The sequence below is a fragment of the Rhopilema esculentum genome, chromosome 19 (assembly GCF_057945365.1).
Source record: "Rhopilema esculentum isolate cy_ngs chromosome 19, ASM5794536v1, whole genome shotgun sequence".
NCBI classification, from domain to species: domain Eukaryota; kingdom Metazoa; phylum Cnidaria; class Scyphozoa; order Rhizostomeae; family Rhizostomatidae; genus Rhopilema; species Rhopilema esculentum.
Window position 1 is genome coordinate 1,924,313 of NC_142833.1, and position 22,190 is coordinate 1,946,502.

The following is a 22,190-nucleotide window of genomic DNA, read 5'->3' on the forward strand; positions in this document are numbered from 1 at the left end:
TCTGAGATTGTGACGTCAAATTTATTGGTTACGCTTTTTGTATATAAAACGCGCTTCATCGGTTATTAAAGCAGAATTTCAGATCGATTCAGCATCTGAGGTATTACTGGCTGCTGTTATCTTCGAAAGGAAAGCAAAGTTTTCATTTTCCAAATCTTGGGAAGTCATTTTAACATTCATTGTTTGAGACGTCTACCATCTTGTGATCGTCAATCGAAATCAAGATGGGAATTTGTTTTTCCAAATGCAGTGTTGAAGATGGTGAGTTCTTAAAGCTTTTACTTTCTTTTACTTTTAAATTTGACGATCCTAAAAAGTAAGTTAAATTTGTTTCTATGTTTGAATTTCCTTTTTAGAATACACAGCAAAATGCACAAAGCGTTCGTTGACAAGAAATTGGAAGAATAAGCAAAGACTGAATTCTTCTACAAGCTCAAAGAGAACCAACACAGTTGCAGGTGAGAATGAAGTATTGAAAATAATTATTGGTGTTTTGAAGCAAAAGTGTTAAAAAAATTGATTATCAAATCATGGGTTGTAAAATTATTAGAATGGCTATATGATGATACTTAAATATGTGATCACTGTACTGACGAGTACTCACGCATTTGTAATCTCGCTTTGTTATTTACGCTAACTCAAAATCATTTAAAGGAAGATGTATAAAGAATGGTTAACAAGGACTGACATCTTTGTAATTCTAATCAATTGATAAAAGTGCTTTCACGCCTAGTAAATTCTTCTAAAAGTAGCTTTCAAATCTTTCCTTTCAGATATCAAGCCTTGTCTCGATATTTCCCAACCATTTGCAACATCGACACCAAGAGGATGCCAGACAAAGATAGTAAGTAATTATTTCAACCTATTCTTGTCAAATTTTGTTTTCTGCAAGCTTATATTTTTATTTCTTATTCTCAATTTCTTACTTCTGTACTCTGTTATAAATTATTTTAAAATAAAGTAGAGTTTGTTTTTTATGTATGTTGCACATATCCTGGTAATTGAATCCTTGGGATAAATGAAAAAGCAGACGCAAACTGAATTGATTCTGATTATGATTTTCATTGTTTTTTTCAGGTGCCGAAAAGCTACAACATATTTTCCGCCACCAATACTGTAACATCCGATTCACTGGTCCACGACGTAACCATGATCAACCAAGGACAGATTGATAAAGATTCTTATGAACTCGAATCTGCCTTTGATTGTTTCCCAGATCCAGAATTTGATTTGACAATCGTCTCTGTACTATCGGATTTCGAATCAGAATGCTCTTCCATCGATTTTCCTGATGTAGAATCCGAATGTGGATCAGATTCATCGTGGGGATCCGATTTCGAGTCAATCGCAATATCGGATTTGGATTATAACGACGAATGCGAAACAAACTCAGAATATGAAGATGAAGAAGAGACTGATCTCGACTTGACGATTGTAACACAGATGGAATTTGAAGACTCGTTTTCAGTAAGGGGCTCGAGGCTATCGTCGTTCAGAGAAGAATTTGATTATCTATCAGAGGTAGAAATCGAGGACGAGGTGCGATCAAGAGTTGGGGATGATCATGGGAGATAGTACGTCGTTGATGAAATGGATGAATCGAAGAGAAAATTTGAACTGAAGCAAAAATCGGCACGACAGAGGTACAAGATGGTTGCACAAAGTGTTGTTGGATTCTTCAGATCAGCGTGGATCAAAAGTCGACGAGCCTTCAAGTTGAAGCTTTGAGCGTCTTAAAATCCAGAAACAAAAAATTACTTAAAAACTAAACTGTTAAAACGAAATACATGTTTATGACACCAGAAACATCAACTTTTGGGTTTTTCCCATGCAAAGAAAAGGTGTGACTGAAATTAGTTTTAAGAGTTTCTGTAGTTGATTTTGGACGGCTTTATAGTTGTAAATTAAAATATGTGTGGATGAGTGCGAGTCATATCTGAAATTTGCTGGCTTTTGTTTGTGTCTTTCTCTTTGACATACTTTACCAGTTATGATTTCTTATTATCTTAATTAATTATTATTTCTGATGTTCGAAAAGGATAAGGATATCACTTGTATATTAATCATACAATATCAGATAAAGCTTTATGGCATTTCTATGAATGAATGGGCAAGAATGGGCAATATGAGCCTGTCAATGCCCCCCCCCCGGATTCTGACTCATATCCTAAGCTCAGCGTTTACATGGAGCAAGAATTTGTCGTATGAACACGAGATCCATGTCCCAGGACGTTCGATTCCATTTCTAAATCTTTTTCAAATTAACAGTGAAACCTATTTCAGATCGCTAAGCAAAGTAAAAATAGAAAATTGTGCGAAATTGTATGACTAATATACAAGTGATATCTTTTGGTTGTGCGTCCTACGTAGCCACAAAAAGACTGGACCGACAATTCATAAACTTTGGAACTCTTTTGGGTGTTAGGAACACAAGCCTTAAGAATGGATGGAAGAACTCTGCTAGCGCTTTAAATAATACGAGGATTGACAGCAAATAACCATTTTCTAAAACTGCCGTTAGAGTTGTGTACTTCTGAAATGTTGAGTTTTTGATGCTTCGGAATAACATTCGATAATGAAACTATCTGTAGCTGAGCTCAATCTTCAATTTTCCAGGATATCATGTTCCCTCTATGTTTGATAGCTGGACTTGTTCGTTGTCTCAAAATTTATATAATACCACATTTTTGTAATTGCAATAATGTAATCTTTTTGTTCAATAAACACTTCTTTCTACTTTTGCGCTCCCAGGATTTGGATGGCCCTGAGTTGCGTAGACAAATTCACACTTCAACTTGCGATCACACTAATATGCCTAGGCTCTACTCTGTTCTGATCAACAAACAGGATCAATAGACTTGATACTATCCTTTGTTGTCATGTGGCCCCCAGGTTTTGTCTTCCCAACCTCCAGTGATTAAACATTTCATTGTGAAAAAGTGCGTATTGTACAATTGCACCAAAACATAAGTACATCCATTCCTTTGTCATTACCAAGCTTGTTATTGTGAAATTCAATTCTGAAGGTTCACAGCAAAAAAATGAACATTTGTTTTGATTTTTGTAGTAGCTAAAAAACATTGTAAAATGAATTTAATGCTGAGCATGGTGTATTCTGAAGCCGATGTTAGTCTTTGCATATCGAGGGAAGATTCAAGGGACTGCAAAGCGCAGATTGCTCCACGCATGACGAAAGCTTCTCTCTGTAAGTTTAAAATAAGTTCGCTGCAAGATTTTTTTTACTTGAACATAATTTTCATGTTACTTGTTTTTTGTGTTGCATAGTAAATTGATTATAACAAAACTATCCTCTTCTTCACAAACAGGAAGTATTTGTGCGACGCCATGTTTTCCTTTTCTTGTCGAGAAGTCCCAACAGGTCTGGCCGCGAATGAACGATTTAAATCCAGATTATTAAAATATTTTTGGATTCATATAAAAAACCAAGGAAACTTGACTGAATAGTAAGAAAAAAAATGATTTTGGTCTTTTTTCTAATGTAGAGCTGTGAGGATACATTGTTGACTTGACCAAGGGCGGATCCAAAGCAAACTTGAAGGAGGGGCAGTTGGTAGTGGGGGCGCTGGAAAATTTTCGAAAATTGATGACGAGAGTAAGCTGTATACAATAATTTCAGATCCATTTTCGGAATAAACAACATAACTTTGAGGTAATCCTTGAAGCAATTTAACCTATCGGTCTCAGAAACTTTTCCACCTGATTCTCATTCTTCAAAAGGGGCGCAAAATTTCCAAAAAGGGGCAACAGACTCGTTTCAACACGTCGAGGAAAGGCAGTTTCCCCCTCTTAGATTCGCCACTGGACTTCACTAGCGTGGTGATAATCTCTTTATGCATGAAGCTTTTAACATAATAGAACCCGGAGCATAAACATCGCCTAAAATTGAGAAAGAAGAACTCTAAAATGTAGTTCTTTTCATAGCACTGCACTTCTACGTGTAATTGTAGTCTGCGTTTTTTTATCATCACATTCTAGAATAACGTGAATCAAAGGTATATTGCTTTCAAAATATAGGGGCTCTTGCAGAAAATGTTGCTAGAAACAATAACAAATAAATAGCAAAAATTTACATTGACTAATTTTCAGCATTAACAAGCACTAGCACTTCACCGCCCACCCAAATCTATAGTTTTCTTGTATAAAAATTATGCACACTGATTTCTTTTTCCGTCACTCTATTTTGATGGTTTTAGCATGTATCTTTTCACAACCAACAACATCCCTCGATTTTAGGTATATAAATATTGCACAGGTATAAGACATTTGACGCTGAAACAGCTCTTTATAACAGTGGCATGGCCCCCTTCTCTATATCAGCGGCATAGCTCGGCACTCAAAAACAGGGGCATCGCTTCTAGAGAGCTTTTTTTCAAACCAATGGGGCACCCCCTTAAGCTCAAGGATAAACTATATTGACAAAAACATTGATAACTTTCTAAGAAGACTGTTATTTCCGAAGCAGGAACACCGAAGAAACACGATATTCCTGTCGAAAGTAGTTTTGACAACACTTTTCTCACCTCTTTTGGCATTCTCCTCGAATGGAAAATACAAGTTCAGTCTTGTTTCACTAACACTGGTTTTCCAACTGCTTCGAATACCCCTCTATCACTTTGTATTAGACCAAGATATGGCAATCCGTCACTTCTTCAAGCGTCAGTTGGTTCTGGTCATGTAGAAAAACAATTGTTCTTTCTCCCCATTCACCAAGACTTTTGTTGTTCTACTGACTGTTTAAGTAAATATTTTAACAGTCCTTTTGCTTCGTGCTTCATTTCCATTGCAACGCACCTGCTCTTTGATCTGTGTTACTCTTAAATATTCTACAAGAATTTACTCGAGTGCCAACAACATCTTCGCAAAACTCATTTGAAGTCGTGTTCTTACGGAGCTTTATCTCCTATGATAATATTTAACATGTTTCACAAAAATGAATTCTTGTCTGTCAGTTTTGAGAAGATGTAGATCTTTAACTGTGAAGATTTGATCTATACATGAGACATCTAACAAAAGCCCTCCGATGAAATACTTATTGGACGGGTTCAAAGTGAAAAACCATTAATTAAATTAAGCTGTAAAAGTTTATTGTCAATGTTTACAACATACTGAATGCTCTAACTTTAAAATCTAAAGAAATGAAAAAGCTTTTCGCTCAAACTCCAACCAGACAACTACATATATTCAATATCTTCATATTCTCTTCTTTTAAGTAGGGCTGTCTTCTAACACAAGCTGGTTTTCAAGAGGCTTTGCGATAGAAATATTAATTGCAAGGGCAAAGACTGTAAAGAAACTTATTATCCAAGACCTTCAATAACAGATCCCTTTGAGGTGTCAAAGCTGCTGTTTGTTATCATACTGGCAGCCCGTTTATTGATATTTAAGCAACTACACACAACATCTCATAATCTTCTCCTCAAAAATATTTTTCTAGAAAACTGCACTTCTCTTGAAAAAAGGATTCCTACACTCTTTGTCCTTGTAGCGACTTGCAATAACTTATTGAGAAGTTTCATTGTCTTTATTACGAATAACCAACTTCCTATAAAAACCATCTCTCCCTTTCTATCTTTGTAAACTTCCATTTTTCTGGAAAAGCATTCGTTGAAGCATGTTCAGAAAAACAGTTTTCACTCTTGCCATCTTGGAAATTAGAAGTCTCTGATTCTACTTATCGTAATTCTGGCTACTTTGCCTTGAAGCACCGCGCCGCTTTTGTTTTTCAAAGCATCGTCTCGTAAAGTTGTTTCTGGTAATGTAAAATTGATTCAAATTTGCTTTCAATGAAAATTTCTTAATTTGCTACACATCTTTTTTTACTGTGCAAGTTTTCAATTGTTGCGTCAGCGATCATATCTGAGATTGTGACGTCAAATTTATTGGTTACGCTTTTTGTATATAAAAGGCGCTTCATCGGTTATTAAAGCAGAATTTCAGATCGATTCAGCATCTGAGGTAATACTGGCTGCTGTTATCTTCTAAAGGAAAACAAAGTTTTCATTTTCCAAATCTTGGGAAATCATTTAAACATTCATTGTAAGAAACTTCTGCCATCTTGTGATCGTCAATCGAAATCAAGATGGGAACTTGTTTTTCCAAATGCAGTGTTGAAGATGGTGAGTTCTTAAAGCTTTTACTTTCCATGTTGTTGCTGGCAGTTTTGTTATATTTGTAAAAATATGATTTGTAAGTGCTTTTTAATTCTCTAAGCTTTTTCAAGATCCAAATGATACCGTCTACTGATGATGCTAAGATCTAATGATGTTTAGAATATTTATTTGTCTGTTCTTTTGGTTAACCTTTTAGCAGGGAGCCATAAATAAATTTAAACAAAGCAAAAAAAGTAAATCTGACGATCCTAAAAAGTAAGTTAAATTTGTTTCTATGTTTGAAATTGCTTTTTAGAATACACAGCAAAAAGCACAAAGCGTTCGTTGACAAGAAATTGGAAGAGTAAGCAAAGACTGAATTCTTCTACAAGGTCAAAGAGAACCAACACAGTTACAGGTGAGAATGAAGTATTGAAAATAATTATTGGTGTTCGGAAGCAAAAGTGCTAAAAAAATTGCTTATCAAATTAAGGGTTGTAAAATTATTAGAATGGCTATATGATGATACTTAAATATGCGACCACTGTACTGACGAGTACTCACGCATTTGTAATCTCGCTTTGTTTTATACGCTGACTAAAAATCATTTAAAGGAAGATGTATAAAGAATGAATAACAAGGACTGACACCTTTGTAACTCAAAGAAATTGATAAAAGTGCTTTCACGCCATTAGAATTCTTTTAAAAGTAGCTTTCAAATGTTTCCTTTCAGATATCAAGCCTTGTCTCGATATTTCCCAACCATTTGCAACATCGACACCAAGAGAATGCCAGACAAAGATGGTTAGTGATTATTTCAACCTATTCTTGTCAAATTTTGTTTTCTGCAAGCTTATATTTTCATTTCTTGTTCTCAATTTCTTACTTCTGTACTCTGTTATCAATAATTTTAAAATAAAGTAGAGTTTGTTTTTTATGTATGTTGCACATATCCTGGTAATTGAATCCTTATACTTAAAGAAGAAGCAGACAGAAACTGAATTGATTCTGATTATGATTTTCATTCCTTTTTTCAGGTGCCGAAAAGCTACTACATATTTTCCGCCACCAATGCTGTAACATCCGATTCACTGGTCCACGACGTAGCCATGATCAACCAAGGACTGATTGATAAAAATTCTTATGAATTCGAATCTGCCTCTGATTTTTTCCCAGATCCAGAATCAGATTTGACAATCGTCTCTGTACTATCGGATTTCGAATCAGATTGCTCTTCCATCGATTTTTGTGATGTAGAATCCGAATGTGGATCAGATTCATCGTGGGGATTCGATTTCGAGTCAATCGCAATATCGGATTTGGATTATAACGACGAATGCGAAACAAACTCAGAATATGAAGATGAAGAAGAGACTGATCTCGACTTGACGATTGTAACACAGATGGAATTTGAAGTCTCGTTTTCAGTGATGGGCTCGAGGCTATCGTCATTCAGAGAAGAATTTGATTATCTATCAGAGGTAGAAATCGAGGACGAGGTGCGATCAAGAATTGGGGATGTTCATGGGAGACAGTACGTCGTTGATAAAATGGATGAATCGAAGAGAAAATTTGAACTGAAGCAAAAATCGGCACGACAGAGGTACAAGATGGTTGCACAAGCTGTTGTTGGATTCTTCAGATCAGCGTGGATCAAAAGTCGACGAGCCTTCAGGTTGAAGCTTTGAACGTCTGGAAATCCAGAAACAAACGTTGCTTAAAAACTGTTAAAACGAAATACATGTTTATAACACCAGAAACATCAACCTTTTGGGTTTCTCTCAAGCAAAGAAAAGGTGTTACTGAAATTAATTTTTAAAATTCCTATAGTTAATTTATGATGGCTTTATAATTGTAAGTTAAATTATGTGTGGATGAGTGCGAGTCATATCTGAAATTTGTTGGCTTTTGTTTGTGTTTTTCTCACACCCTCTTTTGACATACTTTACCAGTGATGATTTATTTTTATTTTAATTGATTACTATTTCTGATGTTCGAAGAGGTATGTAAGGATATCACTTGTATATTAGTGATACAATATCAGATAAAGCCTTATGGTCATTTTATGAAGAAAAACAGAATGGGCAATATGAGCCTGTCAATACCCCCCCTCCCCCCCCTGGATTCTGACTCATATCCTAAGCTCAGCGTTTACATGGAGCAAGAGTTTGTTGTATGGACACGAGATCCATGCCCCAGAACGTTCGATTCCATTTCTAAGTCCTTTTCAACTTAACAGTGAAAGCTATTCCAGATCGCTAACACGATCGCTAAGCAAAAGAAAAATAGAAAATTAATGAGCGGATACCATAACACATCAAAGTTTCATAATTATTTCCCTTTCCAATAATTTTGGTCGACTAGCCAGTTGTCATCGCTCTTTTGGAAGAGGAGAGAGTCCAATTGCATCATAAAAACGGCAAAAAAGAAAACGAATATTTGCCTTTTCCTAGAATATCTTGTTTAATGGTCGCTCGTTCTGTGTCGAAACAAGCCTCTATTCTCTTTAAAACTCACAAATTTTCCTTTTACATAAAAAACAAGTCTTTTATGGAAATAATTTTTCACAAGGTTGCTTTCGTTTTGAAATGTGCCCCTAATCGAATGTGGATTGCAAAAATGTTACTAAAGGCAAAATTGGAACCTTATTTCGCAACAATATTTCTAGTCATACTTGCTTCTGTTTGAAACTTCTATTGTTGATATAGATTCACAGTGCTGCAAAACATTTATAACAGTGCTGGTAGAAAATGGCTTTGGAAAAAGCAAACATTTTCGTCTAAGTAGTATCAGAATAAGTTTCCGAAAGAACACGATAGAAAATATATAACCAATTGTTGGACGAAATAGTCCAATCAGAATAACACGAGCAAATGACCGGTGTAGTTGTCAAAGCAGTACTGGGTGCTTATAGGAAAATTGTCAATAAAGTCCAAGAGATAAAACGAACTCCTTCGGTCTACACAGTAGTGGCCTTTTCTGTTTGTATTTAGATCGATCCCAAAACAACTATATAGAAATGTGACCTGGCTCTGACAAATATCTGAAAAAGTCGTCATTATAGTCTTTGGCACGACGTTGGTTGTCTAAAAGATGTTGTCCGATGGCAGAATAGCCTCTTCTCTTGAAGGAGCACTTTTGTTTCTTATGTTGGAAGGAACATGTTGTTTTATGCTCCCACTCCCCCAATTCTTTCAGTTGTGCGTCCTACGTAACCAGAAAAAAGACTGGCACGACAATTCATAAACTTTGGAACTCTTTTGGGTGTTAGGAACACAATCCTTAAGAATGGATGGAAGAACTCTGCTAGCGCTGTAATTAATAGGAGGATTGACAGCAAAGAGCCATTTTGTAAAACTGCTGTTAGGGTCGTGTACTTCTGAAATGTTGAGTTTTTGATGCTTCGGAATAACATTCGATAATGAAACTATCTCTAGCTGAGCTCAATCTTCAATGTTCCAGGATATCGTATTCCCTTGATGTTTGATAGCTGGACTTGTCCATTGTCACAAAACTTTGATAATACCACTTTTTGAAATTGCAATAATGTAATCTCTTTGTTCAAAAAACACTTCTTTCTCCTTTTGCACTCCCAAAATTTGGATGGCCCTGGGCTGCGTAGAAAAATTCACACTTCAACTTGCGATCACACTTATATGCCTAGGCTCTACTTTGTTCTGATCAACAAACAGGATCAATAGACTTGATACTATCCTTTGTTGTCATGTGGCCCCCAAGTTTTGTCTTCCAACCCTCCGGTGATTAAACATTTCATTGTGAAAAAGTGCATATTGTACAATCGCACCAAAACATCAGTACAACCATTTCTTTGTCATTATCAAGCTTGTAATGGTGAAATTCAATTCTGTAGGTTTACAGCAAGTAAATGAACATTTGTTTTGATTTTTGTAGTAGCTAAAATACATTGTAAAATGAATTTATTGCCGAACATGGTGTATTCTAAGGCCGATATCAGTCTTTGCATATCAAGGGAAAATTCAAAGGACTGCAAAACGCAGATTGCTCCACGAATGGCGAAAGCTTCTCTCTGTAAGTTCAAAATAACTTCGCTGCAAGATTTTTTTGACTTGAACATAATTTTCATGATACTGGCTTTTTGTGCTGATGGCAAATTGATTATAACAAAACTATCCTCTTCTTCACAAACAGGAAGTATTTGTGCGACGCCATGTTTTCCTTTTCTTGTCGAGAAGTCCCAACAGGTCTGGTCGCGAATGAACGATTTAAATTCAGATTATTCAAAAGATTTTTGGATTCATACAAAGAAAGCAAGGAATCTTGACTGAATAGTAGGAGAAAACGGTTTTTGGTCCTTTTTCTAAAGTAGAGCTGAGAGGATACATTGTTGACTTGACCAAGGGTGGATCCATAGCAAACTTTAAGGAGAGGTAGTTGGTAGTGGGGGCGCTGGAAAATTTTCGAAAATTGATGACGAGAGTACCCTGTATACAACAATTTCAGATCCATTTTCGGAATAAACAACATAACTTTGAGGTAATCCTTGAAGCAATTTAACCTATCGGTCTCAGAAAATTTTCCACCTGATTCTCGTTCTTCAAAAAGGGTGCAAAATTTCCAAAAAAGGGGTGCCAGACTCGCTTCAACTCGTCGAGGGAAGGGAAACTGTCCCCAGTTGCCCCCTCTTAGATGCACCACTCGATTTGACTAGCGTGGTGATTATCTCTTTATGCATGAAACTTTTAACATAAAAGAACCCTTTGAATGAAAATGGACTAAAGTTGAGAAAGAAGAACTCTAAAATGTAGTTCTTCTCATACCACTGCACTTCTACGTGTAATTGTAGTCTGCGTTCTTTTATCATCACATTCTAGAATAACGTGAATCAAAGGTATATTGTTTTCAAAATAGAGGGGCTCTTGCATATAATGTTCCTAGAAGCAATAAGAAACAATGGCAAAAATCTACATTGACTTATTTTCATCTTTAACAAGATCTAGCACTACACCGCCCACTCGAATCTATAGTTTTCTTGTATAAAAAATTATGCACACTGATTTCTTTATCCATCACTCTATTTTGATGGTTTTAGCATGTATCTTTTCACAACCAACAACATCCCTCGATTTTAAGTATATCAATATTGCGCAGGTATAAGAAATTGACGCTGAAACAGCTCTTTATAACAGGGGCATGGCCCCCTTTCTCTATATCAGCGGCATCGCTTGGCACTCTAAAACAGGGGCATCGCTTCTAGAGAGCATTTTTTCGAACTAATGGGGAACCCCCTTAAGCTCAAGGATAAATTAAACTGACAAAAACAGTAATAACTTACTTCTGAGATTGTTATTTCTAAAGCAGGTATACCTTTCAACACGATATTCCTTTCGAAAGCAGCTTTGTCAACACTTTTCTCACCTCTCTTGGCATTCCCCTCGAATGGAAAATACAAGTTCAGTCTTGTTTCACTAACACTGGTTTTACAACTGCTTCGAATACCCCTCTATCACTTTGTATTAGACCAAGATATGGCAATCCGTCACTTCTTCCAGCGTCAGTTGGTTGTAGTCATGTAGAAAAACAATTGTTCCTTCTCCCCATTCACCAAGACTTTTGTTGTTCTACTGACTGTTTAAGTAAATACTTTAACAGTCCTTTTGCTCCATGCTTCATTTCCACTGTAACGCACCTGCTCTTTGATCTGTGTTACTCTTAAATATTCTACAAGAATTTACTCGAGTGCCAACAACATCTTCGCAAAACTCATTTGAAGTCTTGCCCTTACGGAGCCTTATCTCCTATGATAATATTTAACATGTTTCACAAAAATGAATTCTTGTCTGTCAGTTTTGAGAAGATGTAGATCTTTAACTGTGAAGATTTAATCTATACATGAGACATCTAACAAAAGCCCTCCGATGAAATACTAATTGGACGGGTTCAAAGTGAAAAACCATTAATTAAATTAAGCTGTAAAACTTTATTGTCAATGTTTACAACATACTGAATGCTCTAACTTTAAAATCTAAAGAAATGAAAAAGCTTTTCGCTCAAACTCCAACCAGACAACTACATATATTTAATATCTTCATATTCTCTTCTTTTAAGTAGGGCTGTCTTCTAACACAAGCTGGTTTTCAAAAGGCCTTGCGATAGAAATATTAATTGCAAGGGCAAAGACTGTAAAAAAATTATTATCCAAGACCTTCAATAACAGAGTCCCTTTGAGGTGTCAAAGCTACTGTTTGTTATCATACTGGCAGCCCGTTTATTGATATTTAAACAACTACATACAACATCTTATAATCTTCTTCTCGAAAATATTTCTTTAAGCAACTTCACTTCTTTGGAAAAAGATTCCTACACTCTTTGTCCTTATCTTCTCTATGTATGCTGTATCGCCTTGCAAGAACTTTTTGAGAAGTTTCATTGTCTTTATTACAAATAACCAACTTCCTATAAAAACCATTTCTCCCTTTTTTCGTCTTGTAAATTTCCATTTTCTGGAAAAGCATTCGTTAAAGCATGTTCAGAAAAAACAGTTTTTACTCTTGCCCTCTTGGAAATCTACTCATCGTAATTCTGGCTACTTTGCCTTGAAGCACCGCACCGCTTTTGTTTTTCAAGAGCATCGTCTCGTTAAGTTGTTTCTGGTAATGTAAAATTCATTCAAATTTGCTTTTACTGCAAATTTCTTAATTTGCTACACATCTCTTTTTACTATACAAGTTTTCAAATATTACGTCAGCGATCATTTCTGAGATTGTGACGTCAAATTTATTGGTAACGCTCTTAGGGTATAAAAGGCGAAGCGTCGGATATTGAAGTAGATTTTCAGATCGATTCAGCATCTGAGGTAATACTGGCTGCTGTTATCTTCGAAAGGAAAGCAAAGTTTTCATTTTCCAAATCTTGGGAAATCATTTTAACATTCATTGTTAGAGACGTCTGCCATCTTGTGATCGTCAATCGAAATCAAGATGGGAATTTGTTTTTCCAAATGCAGTGTTGAAGATGGTGAGTTCTTAAAGATTTTACTTTTTTTTACTTTTAAATTTGATGATCCTAAAAAGTAAGTTCAATTTGTTTCTATGTTTGAAATTGCTTTTTAGAATACACAGCAAAAAGCACAAAGCGTTCGTTGACAAGAAATTGGAAGAACAAGCAAAGACTGAATTCTTCTACAAGGTCAAAAAGAACCAACAAAGTTGCAGGTGAGAGTGAATTATTGAGAATAATTATTGGTGTTTTGAAGCAAAAGTGTTAAAAAAATTGATTATAAAATCATGGGTTTTAGAATTATTAGAATTGCTATGTGATGATACTTAAATATGTGATCACTGTACTGACGCATTTGTAATCTCGTTTTGTTATTTACGCTAACTGAAAATCATTTAAAGGAAGATTTATAAAGAATGAAAAACGAGGACTGAGATCTTTGTAACTCAAAGAAATTGATAAAAGTGCTTTCACGCCTAGTAAATTCTTCTAAAAGTAGCTTTCAAATCTTTCCTTTCAGATATCAAGCCTTGTCTCAATATTTCCAAACCATTTGCGACATCGACACCAAGAGGATGCCAGACAAAGATGGTTAGTGATTATTTCAACCTATTCTTGTCAAATTTTGTTTTCTTCAAGCTTATATTTTCATTTCTTATTCTCAATTTCTTACTTCTGCACTCTGTTATCAATAATTTTAAAATAAAGTAGAGTTTGTTTTTTATGTATGTTGCACATATCCTGGTAATTGAATCCTTGGGCTAAATGAAAAAGCAGACTCAAACTGAATTGATTCTGATTATGATTTTCATTCTTTTTTTCAGGTGCCGAAAAGCTACAACATATTTTCAGCCACCAATGCTGTAACATCCGATTCACTGGTCCACCACCTAACCATGATCAACCAAGGACAGATTGATAAAGATTCTTATGAACTCGAATCTGCCTCTGATTTTTTCCCAGATCCAGAATCAGATTTGACAATCGTCTCTGTACTATCGGAGTTTGAATCAGATTGCTCTTCCATCGATTTTTGTGATGTAGAATCCGAATGTGGATCAGATTCATCGTGGGGATCAAGTTTCGAGTCAATCGCAATATCGGATTTGGATTATAACGACAAATGCGAAACAAACTCAGAATTTGAAGATGAAAAAGAGACTGATCTCGACTTGACGATTGTAACACAGATGGAATTTGAAGACTCGTTTTCAGTAATGGGTTCGAGGCTATCGTCATTCAGAGAAAAATTTGATTATCTATCAGAGGTAGAAATCGAGGATGACGTGCGATCAAGAATTGGGGATGATCATGGGAGACAGTACGTCGTTGATGAAATGGATGAATCGAAGAGCAAATTTGAACTGAAGAAAAAATCAGCACGACAGGGGTACAAGATTGTTGCACAAGCTGTTGTTGGATTCTTCAGATCAGCGTAGATCAAAAGTCGACGAGCCTTCAAGTTGAAGCTTTGAGCGTCTTAAAATCCAGAAACAAAAAACTACTTAAAAACTGTTAAAACGAAATAAATGTTTATGACACCAGAAACATCAACTTTTGGGTTTTTCCCATGCAAAGAAAAGGTGTGATTTAAATTAGTTTTAAGAGTTTCTGTAGTTGATTTTGGATGACTTTATAATTGTAAATAAAAATATGTGTGGATGAGTGCAAGTGATGTCTGAAATTATCTTGTTTTTTTATGTTCTTCTCTCAGCATCTATAGATATTCTTTATCATTCATGACTTATTATTAACTTAAATAATTACTACTTCTGATGTTCAAGAAGGATAAGGATATCATTTTAATATTAGTCATACAATATCAGATAAAGCCTTATAGTCTTTTTATGAAGAAAAACAGAATGGGCAATATGAGCCTGTCAGTGTCCTCAACGCCCCCCCCCCGGATTATTACTTACATCCTAAGCTCTGCGTTTACATGGAGCAAGAGTTTTTAACATTTTGTCGTATGAACACGAGATCCACGTCCCAGAACGTTCGATTCCATTTCTAAGTCCTTTTCAACGTAACAGTGAAAGCTATTCCACATCGCAAACACGATCGCTAAGCAAAAGAAAAATAGAAAATTAATGGGCGGATACCATAGCACGTCATAGTATCATAATTATTTTCCTTTCCAATAATTTTGGTCGAGTAGCCAGGTGTCATCGCTCTTTTGGAAGAGGAGAGAGTCCAGTTACATCTTAAAAACGGCAGGAAAGAAAACGAATATTTGCCTTTTCTCCAAATATCTTGTTAAATGGTCGCTCGTTTTATGTCTAAACAAGCCTCTATTCTCTGTAAAACTCACAAATTTTCCTTATAAATAAAGAACAGGTTTTTCATGGAAATAAGTCTTTACAAGGTCGCTTTGGTTTTGAAATGTGCCCCTAATCGAATGTGGATTGCAAAAATGTTACTTAAGGCAAAATTTGAACCTTATTTTGCAAAACTATTTCTAGTCATGCTTGCTTCTGTTTGAAACTTCTATTGTTGATATAGATTCGCAGTGCTGCAAAACATTTACAACAGTGCTGGTAGAAAATGGACTTTTAAAAAGGAAACATTTGCACCATTCTAAAAAGCAAACATTTTCATCTAAGTAGTATCCGAAAAGGTTTCCGAAAGAACACGATAGGAAATATATACCCAGTTGTGGATGGAAATAGGCCAATCAGAATAACACGAGCAAATGACCGGTGTAGTTGCCAAAGCAGTACCGGGTGCTTGTAGAAAAATTATCAATAAATTCCAAGGGAGAAAACGAACTCCTTCGGTCTACACAGTAGTGCCCTTTTTCGTTTGTATGTAGATCGATTTCAAAATGGCTATACAGAAATTGACCTGGCTCTGACAAATATCTGGAAAAGTCGTCAATATATTCTTTGGCACGATGTGGGTTGTCTAAAAGACGTTGTCCGATAGCAGAATAGCCTCTTCTCTTGAAGGAGCAGTTTTGTTTCTTATGTTGGAAGGAACATGTTGTTTTATCCTCCCCCTCCCCCAATTCTTTCGGTTGTGCGTTCTACGTAGCCACAAAAAGACTGGCACGACAATTGATAAACTTTGGAACTATTTTGGGTCTTAGAAACGCAATCCTTAAGAACGGATGGAAGAACTCTGCTGGCGCTGTAAATAATACGAGGATTGACAGCAAAGAACCATTTTGTAAAACTGTTGTTAGAGTTGTGTACTTCTGAAATGTTGAGTTTTTGATGCTTCGGAATAACATTCGATAATGAAACTCTAGCTGAGCTCAATCTTCAATGTTCCAGGATATCGTATTCCCTTGATGTTTGATAGCTGGACTTGTCCATTGTCACAAAACTTTGATAATACCACTTTTTGAAATTGCAATAATGTAATCTCTTTGTTCAAAAAACACTTCTTTCTCCTTTTGCACTCCCAAAATTTGGATGGCCCTTGGTTGCGTAGAAAAATTCACACTTCAACTTGTGATCACACTAATATGCCTAGGCTCTACCCTGTTCTGATCAACAAACAGGATCAATAGACTTGATACTATCCTTTGTTGTCATGTGGCCCCCAAGTTTTGTCTTCCAACCCTCTAATGATTAAACATTTCATTGTGAAAAAGTGCGTATTGTACAATCGCACCAAAACATAAGTACACCCATTATTTTGTCATTATCAAGCTTGTTATTGTGAAATTCAATGCTGTAGGTTTACAGCAAGTAAATGAACATTTGTTTTGATTTTTGTAGTAGCTGAAATACATTGTAAAATGAATTTAATGCCGTGCATGGTGTATTCTAAAGGCGATGTCAGTCTTTGCATATCAAGGGAAAATTCAAGGGACTGCAAAACGCCGATTGCTCCACGCATGACGAAAACTTCTCTCTGTAAGTTCAAAATAACTTCGCTGCAAGATTTTTTTGACTTGAATATGATTTTCATGTATCTGACTTTATGTGTTGCATGGCAAATTGATTAATATAAAACTATCCTCTTCTTCACGAACAGGAAATGTTTGTGCGACGCCATGTTTTTCTTTTGTTGTTGAGAAGTCCCAACAGGTCTGGCCACGAATGAACGATTTAAATCCAGATTATTCAAAAGCTTTTTGGATTCATATAAAAAAAGCAAGAGAACATGACTGAATAGTAAGAGAAAATGTTTCTGGTCCTTTTTCTAATGTAGAGCTGAGAGGATACATTGTTGACTTGACTAGCGTGGTAATTTTCTTTTTATTCATGAAACTTTTAACATAAAAGAGCCCTTTGAATAAAGATGGCCTCAAGTTGAGAAGGAAGAACTCTAAAATGTAGTTCTTTTCATAACACTGCACTTCTACGTGTAATTGTAGTCTGCGTTTTTTTATCACCACATTCTAGAATAACGTGAATCAAAGGTATATTGCTTTCAAAATATAGGGGCTCTTGCAGAAAATGTTGCTAGAAACAATAACAAACAAATAGCAAAAGTTTACATTGACTTATTTTCAGCATTAACAAGCACTAGCACTACACCGCCCACTCGAATCTATAGTTTTCTTGTACAAACAATTATGCACACTGATTTCTTTATCCGTCACTCTATTTTGATGATTTTTGCATGTATCTTTTCTCAACCAACAACATACCTCGATTTTAAGTATATCAATATTGCGCAGGTAAAAGACATTGACGCTGAAACAGCTCTTTATAACAGGGGCATTGCCCCCTTCTCTATATCAGCGGCATCGCTCGGCACTCTAAAACAAGGGCATCGCTTCTAGAGAGCACCTTTTCAAACTAATGAGACACCCCCTTAAGCTCAAGGTTAAATTAAACTGACAAAAACATTAATAACTTACTTAGGAGTCTGTTATTTCTGAAACAGGAATACCTTTGAACACGATATTCCTTTCGAAAGTAGCTTTGTGAACACTTTTCTCACCTCTCTTGGCATTCTCCTCGAATGGAAAATACAAGTTCAGTCTTGTTTCACTAACACTGGTTTTACAACTGCTTCGAATACCCCTCTATCACTTTGTATTAGACCAAGATATGGCAATTCGTCACTTCTTTAAGCGTCAGTTGGTTGTAGTCATGTAGAAAAACAGTTGTTCTTTCTCCCCATTCACCAAGACTTTTCTTGTTCTACTGACTGTTCAAGTACATACTTTAACAGTCCTGTTGCTCCGTGCTTCAGTTCCACTGTAACGCACCTGCTCTTTGATCTGTGTTACTCTTAAATATTCTACAAGAATTTACTCGAGTGCCAACAACATCTTCGCAAAACTCATTTGAAGTCTTGCCCTTACGGAGCCTTATCTCCTATGATAATATTTAACATGTTTCACAAAAATGAATTCTTGTCTGTCAGTTTTGAGAAGATGTAGATCTTTAACTGTGAAGATTTAATCTATACATGAGACATCTAACAACAGCCCTCCGATGAAATACTAATTGGACGGGTTCAAAGGGAAAAACCATTAATTAAATTAAGCAGTAAAACTTTATTGTCAATGTTTAAAACCTACTCAATGTTCTAACTTTAAAATCTAAAGAAATGAAAAAGCTATTCGCTCGAACTCCAGACAGACAACTACATATATTTAATACCTTCATATTCTCTTCTTTTAAGTAGGGCTGTCTTCTAACACAAGCTGGTTTTCAAGAGGCCTTGCGATAGAAATATTAATTGCAAGGGCAAAGACTGTAAAAAACTTATTATCCAAGACCTTCAATAACAGAATCCCTTTGAGGTGTCAAAGCTGCTGTTTGTTATCATACTGACAGCCCGTTTATTGATATTTAAGCAACTACCCACAACATCTTATAATCTTCTTCTCAAAAATATTTCTTTAGGCAACTTCACTTCTCTGGAAAAAGATTCCTACACTCTTTGTCCCCATCTTCTCTCTCAATGCTGTAGCGACTTGCAATAACTTATTGAGAAGTTTCATTGTCTTTATTACCAATAACCAACTTCCTAAAAAAACCATCTCTCCCTTTTTCTCCTTGTAAATTTCCATTTTTCTGGAAAAACGCTCGTTAAAGCATGTTCAGAAAAACAGTTTTCACTCTTGCCATCTTGGAAATTAGAAGTTCCTGATTCTACACATCGTAATTCTGGCTACTTTGCCTTGAAGCACCGCACCGCTTGTGTTTTTCAAGACCATCGTCTCGTAAAGTTGTTTCTGGTAATGTAAAATCAATTCAAATTTGCTTTCACTGCAAATTTCTTAATTTGCTACACATCTCTTTTTACTATGCAAGTTTTCAATTGTTACGTCAGCGATCATTTCTGAGATTATGACGTCAAATTTATTGGTTACGCTCTTGGTGTATAAAAGGCGATTCGTCGGTTATTAAAGCAGAATTTCAGATCGATTCAGCATCTGAGGTATTACTGGCCGCTGTTATCTTCAAAGGAAAGCAAAGTTTTCATTTTCCAAATATTGGGAAGTCATTTTAACATTCATTGTTAGAGACGTCTGCCATCTTGTGATCGTCAATCGAAATCAAGATGGGAATTTGTTTTTCCAAATGCAGTGTTGAAGATGGTGAGCTCTTAAAGCTTTTACTTTTTTTTACTTTTAAATTTGACGATCCTAAAAAGTAAGTTAAATTTGTTTCTATGTTTGAAATTGCTTTTTAGAATACACAGCAAAATGCACAAAGCGTTCGTTGACAAGAAATTGGAAGAATAAGCAAAGACTGAATTCTTCTACAAAGTCAAAGAGAACCAACACAGTTGCAGGTGAGAATGAAGTATTGAAAATAATTATTGGTGTTTTGAAGCAAAAGAGTTAAAAAAATTGATTATAAAATCATGGTTTGTAAAATTATTGGAATGGCTATATGATGATACTTAAATATGCGACCACTGTACTGACGAGTACTGACGTATTTGTAATCTCGTTTTGTTTTTTACGCTAACTGAAAATAATTTAAAGGAAGATTTATAAAGAATGAATAACAAGGACTGACATCTTTGTAACTCAAAGAAATTGATAAAAGTGCTTTTACGCCTAGTAAATTCTTCTAAAAGTATCTTTCAAATCTTTCCTTTCAGATATCAAGCCTTGTCTCGATATTTCCCAACCATTTGCAACATCGACACCAAGAGGATGCCAAACAAAGATGGTTAGTGATTATTTCAACCTATTCTTGTCAAATTTTGTTTTCTTCAAGCTTATAGTTTCATTTCTTATTCTCAATTTCTTACTTCTGCACTCTGTTATCAATTATTTTAAAATAAAGTAGAGTTTGTTTTTATGTATGTTGCACATATCCTGGTAATTGAATCCTTGGGCTAAATGAAGAAGCAGCCGCAAACTGAATTGATTCTGATGATGATTTTCATTGTTTTTTTCAGGTGCCGAAAAGCTACAACATATTTTCAGCCACCAATACTGTAACATCCGATTCACTGGTCCACGACGTAACCATGATCAACCAAGGACAGATTGATAAAGATTCTTATGAATTCGAATCTGCCTCTGATTTTTTCCCAGATCCAGAATCAGATTTGACAATCGTCTCTGTACTATCGGATTTTGAATCAGATTGCTCTTCCATTGATTTTTCTGATGTAGAATCCGATTGTGGATCAGATTCATCGTAGGGATCAAGTTTCGAGTCAATCGCAATATCGGATTTGGATTATAACGACGAATGCGAAACAAACTCGGAATTTGAAGATGAAAAAGAGACTGATCTCGACTTGACGATTGTAACACAGATGGAATTTGAAGACTCGTTTTCAGTAATGGGCTCGAGGCTATCGTCATTCAGAGAAGAATTTGATTATCTATCAGAGATAGAAATCGAGGACGAGGTGCGATCAAGAATTGGGGATGATCATGGGAGACAGTACGTCGTTGATGAAATGGATGAATCGAAGAGAAAATTTGAACTGAAGCAAAAATCTGCACGACGAAGGTACAAGGTTGTTGCACAAACTGTTGTTGGATTCTTCAGATCAGCATGGATCAAAAGTGGACGAGCCTTCAAGTTGAAGCTTTGAACGTCTGGAAATCCAGAAACAAAACGTTACTTAAAAACTGGTAAAACGAAATACATGTTTATGACACCAGAAACATCAACCTTTTGGGTTTCTCTAATGCAAAGAAAAGGTGTGACTGAAGTTAATTTTTAAAATTTCTGTAGTTGATTTTAGACTGCTTTATAATTGTAAATTAAAATATGTGTGGATGAGTGCGAGTGATATCTGAAATTTGTTGGTTTTTGTTTGTGTCTTTCTCTTTTACATACTTTACCAGTTATGATTCATTATTATCTTAATTATTTACTACTTCTGATGTTCAAAGAGGATAAGAATATGGTCTCTTTATGGAGAAGGACAGAATGGGTAATACAATATGAGATTGTTTTTGCCGCCAGAAACCTGACTTACCCCCTAAGCATTGCGTTTACATGGAGCAAGAGTTTTTAACATTTTGAACACAAGATCCACGTCCCAGAACGTTCGATTCCAAGTCTTTTTCAACTTAACAGTGAAAGCTATTCCAGATCGCAAACACGATCGCTAAGCAAAAGAAAACAAGAAAATTAATGAGCGGATACCATAGCACATCATAGTTTCATATATATTTTCCTTTCCAATAATTTTGGTCGACTAGCCATTTTTCATCTCTCTTTTGAAAGAGGAGAGAGTCCAATTGCATCATAAAGACGGCAAAAAAGAAATATTTTCCTTTTCTTCAAATATCTTGTTAAATGGTCGCTCTGTCTTTATGTCTAAACAAGCCTCTATTCTCTGTAAAACTCACAAATTTTTCTGTTACATAAAAAAACAAGTTTTTCATGGAAAGAAATTTTCACACCAGGTTTCTTTTGTTTTGAAATGTCCCCCTAATCGAATGTGGATTGCAAAAATGTTACTTAAGGCAAAATTTGCAAGAGGGCAAAAATATTTCTAGTCATGCTTGCTTCTGTTTGAAACTTCTATTGTTTATATAGATTGGCAGTGCTACAAAACATTTATAACAGTGCTGGTAGAAAATGGCTTTGGAAAAAGCAAACATTTTCGTCTAAGTAGTATCAGAATAAGTTTCCGAAAGAACACGATCGAAAATATATAACCAATTGTGGATGCAAATAGGCCAATCAGAATAACACGAGCAAATGA

At 35.6% G+C, this 22,190-nt stretch overlaps 2 protein-coding genes and 1 long non-coding RNA gene across 3 annotated transcripts; all 3 read left to right on the forward strand.

The window, feature by feature from the left end:
- Nucleotides 1–348: 348 nt before the first annotated feature.
- Nucleotides 349–1,989, forward strand: LOC135696491 (uncharacterized). Its single transcript, XM_065215889.2, has 2 exons — nucleotides 349–458; nucleotides 774–1,989. Exon 2 carries the CDS (start codon nucleotides 1,150–1,152, stop codon nucleotides 1,573–1,575), a length of 426 nt encoding a protein of 141 aa, XP_065071961.2. The 5' UTR covers nucleotides 349–458; nucleotides 774–1,149; the 3' UTR covers nucleotides 1,576–1,989.
- A 10,805-nt stretch (nucleotides 1,990–12,794) lies between these two features.
- LOC148957909 (uncharacterized) lies at nucleotides 12,795–14,597 on the forward strand. Its single transcript, XM_089114025.1, has 3 exons — nucleotides 12,795–13,303; nucleotides 13,609–13,679; nucleotides 13,913–14,597. Exons 2-3 carry the CDS (start codon nucleotides 13,677–13,679, stop codon nucleotides 14,525–14,527), a joined length of 618 nt encoding a protein of 205 aa, XP_088970151.1. The 5' UTR covers nucleotides 12,795–13,303; nucleotides 13,609–13,676; the 3' UTR covers nucleotides 14,528–14,597.
- A 4,630-nt stretch (nucleotides 14,598–19,227) lies between these two features.
- LOC135688085 (uncharacterized) lies at nucleotides 19,228–21,705 on the forward strand. The gene is made up of 3 exons (XR_010516331.2): nucleotides 19,228–19,796; nucleotides 20,112–20,182; nucleotides 20,415–21,705. It is a non-coding gene; the product is annotated as an uncharacterized LOC135688085 (long non-coding RNA).
- Nucleotides 21,706–22,190: the final 485 nt, after the last annotated feature.

Coding starts and splice junctions, on each gene's coding strand:
- LOC135696491 (XM_065215889.2), top strand. CDS start 1,150: ATGATCAACCAAGGACAGATTGATAAAGATTCTTATGAACTCGAATCT.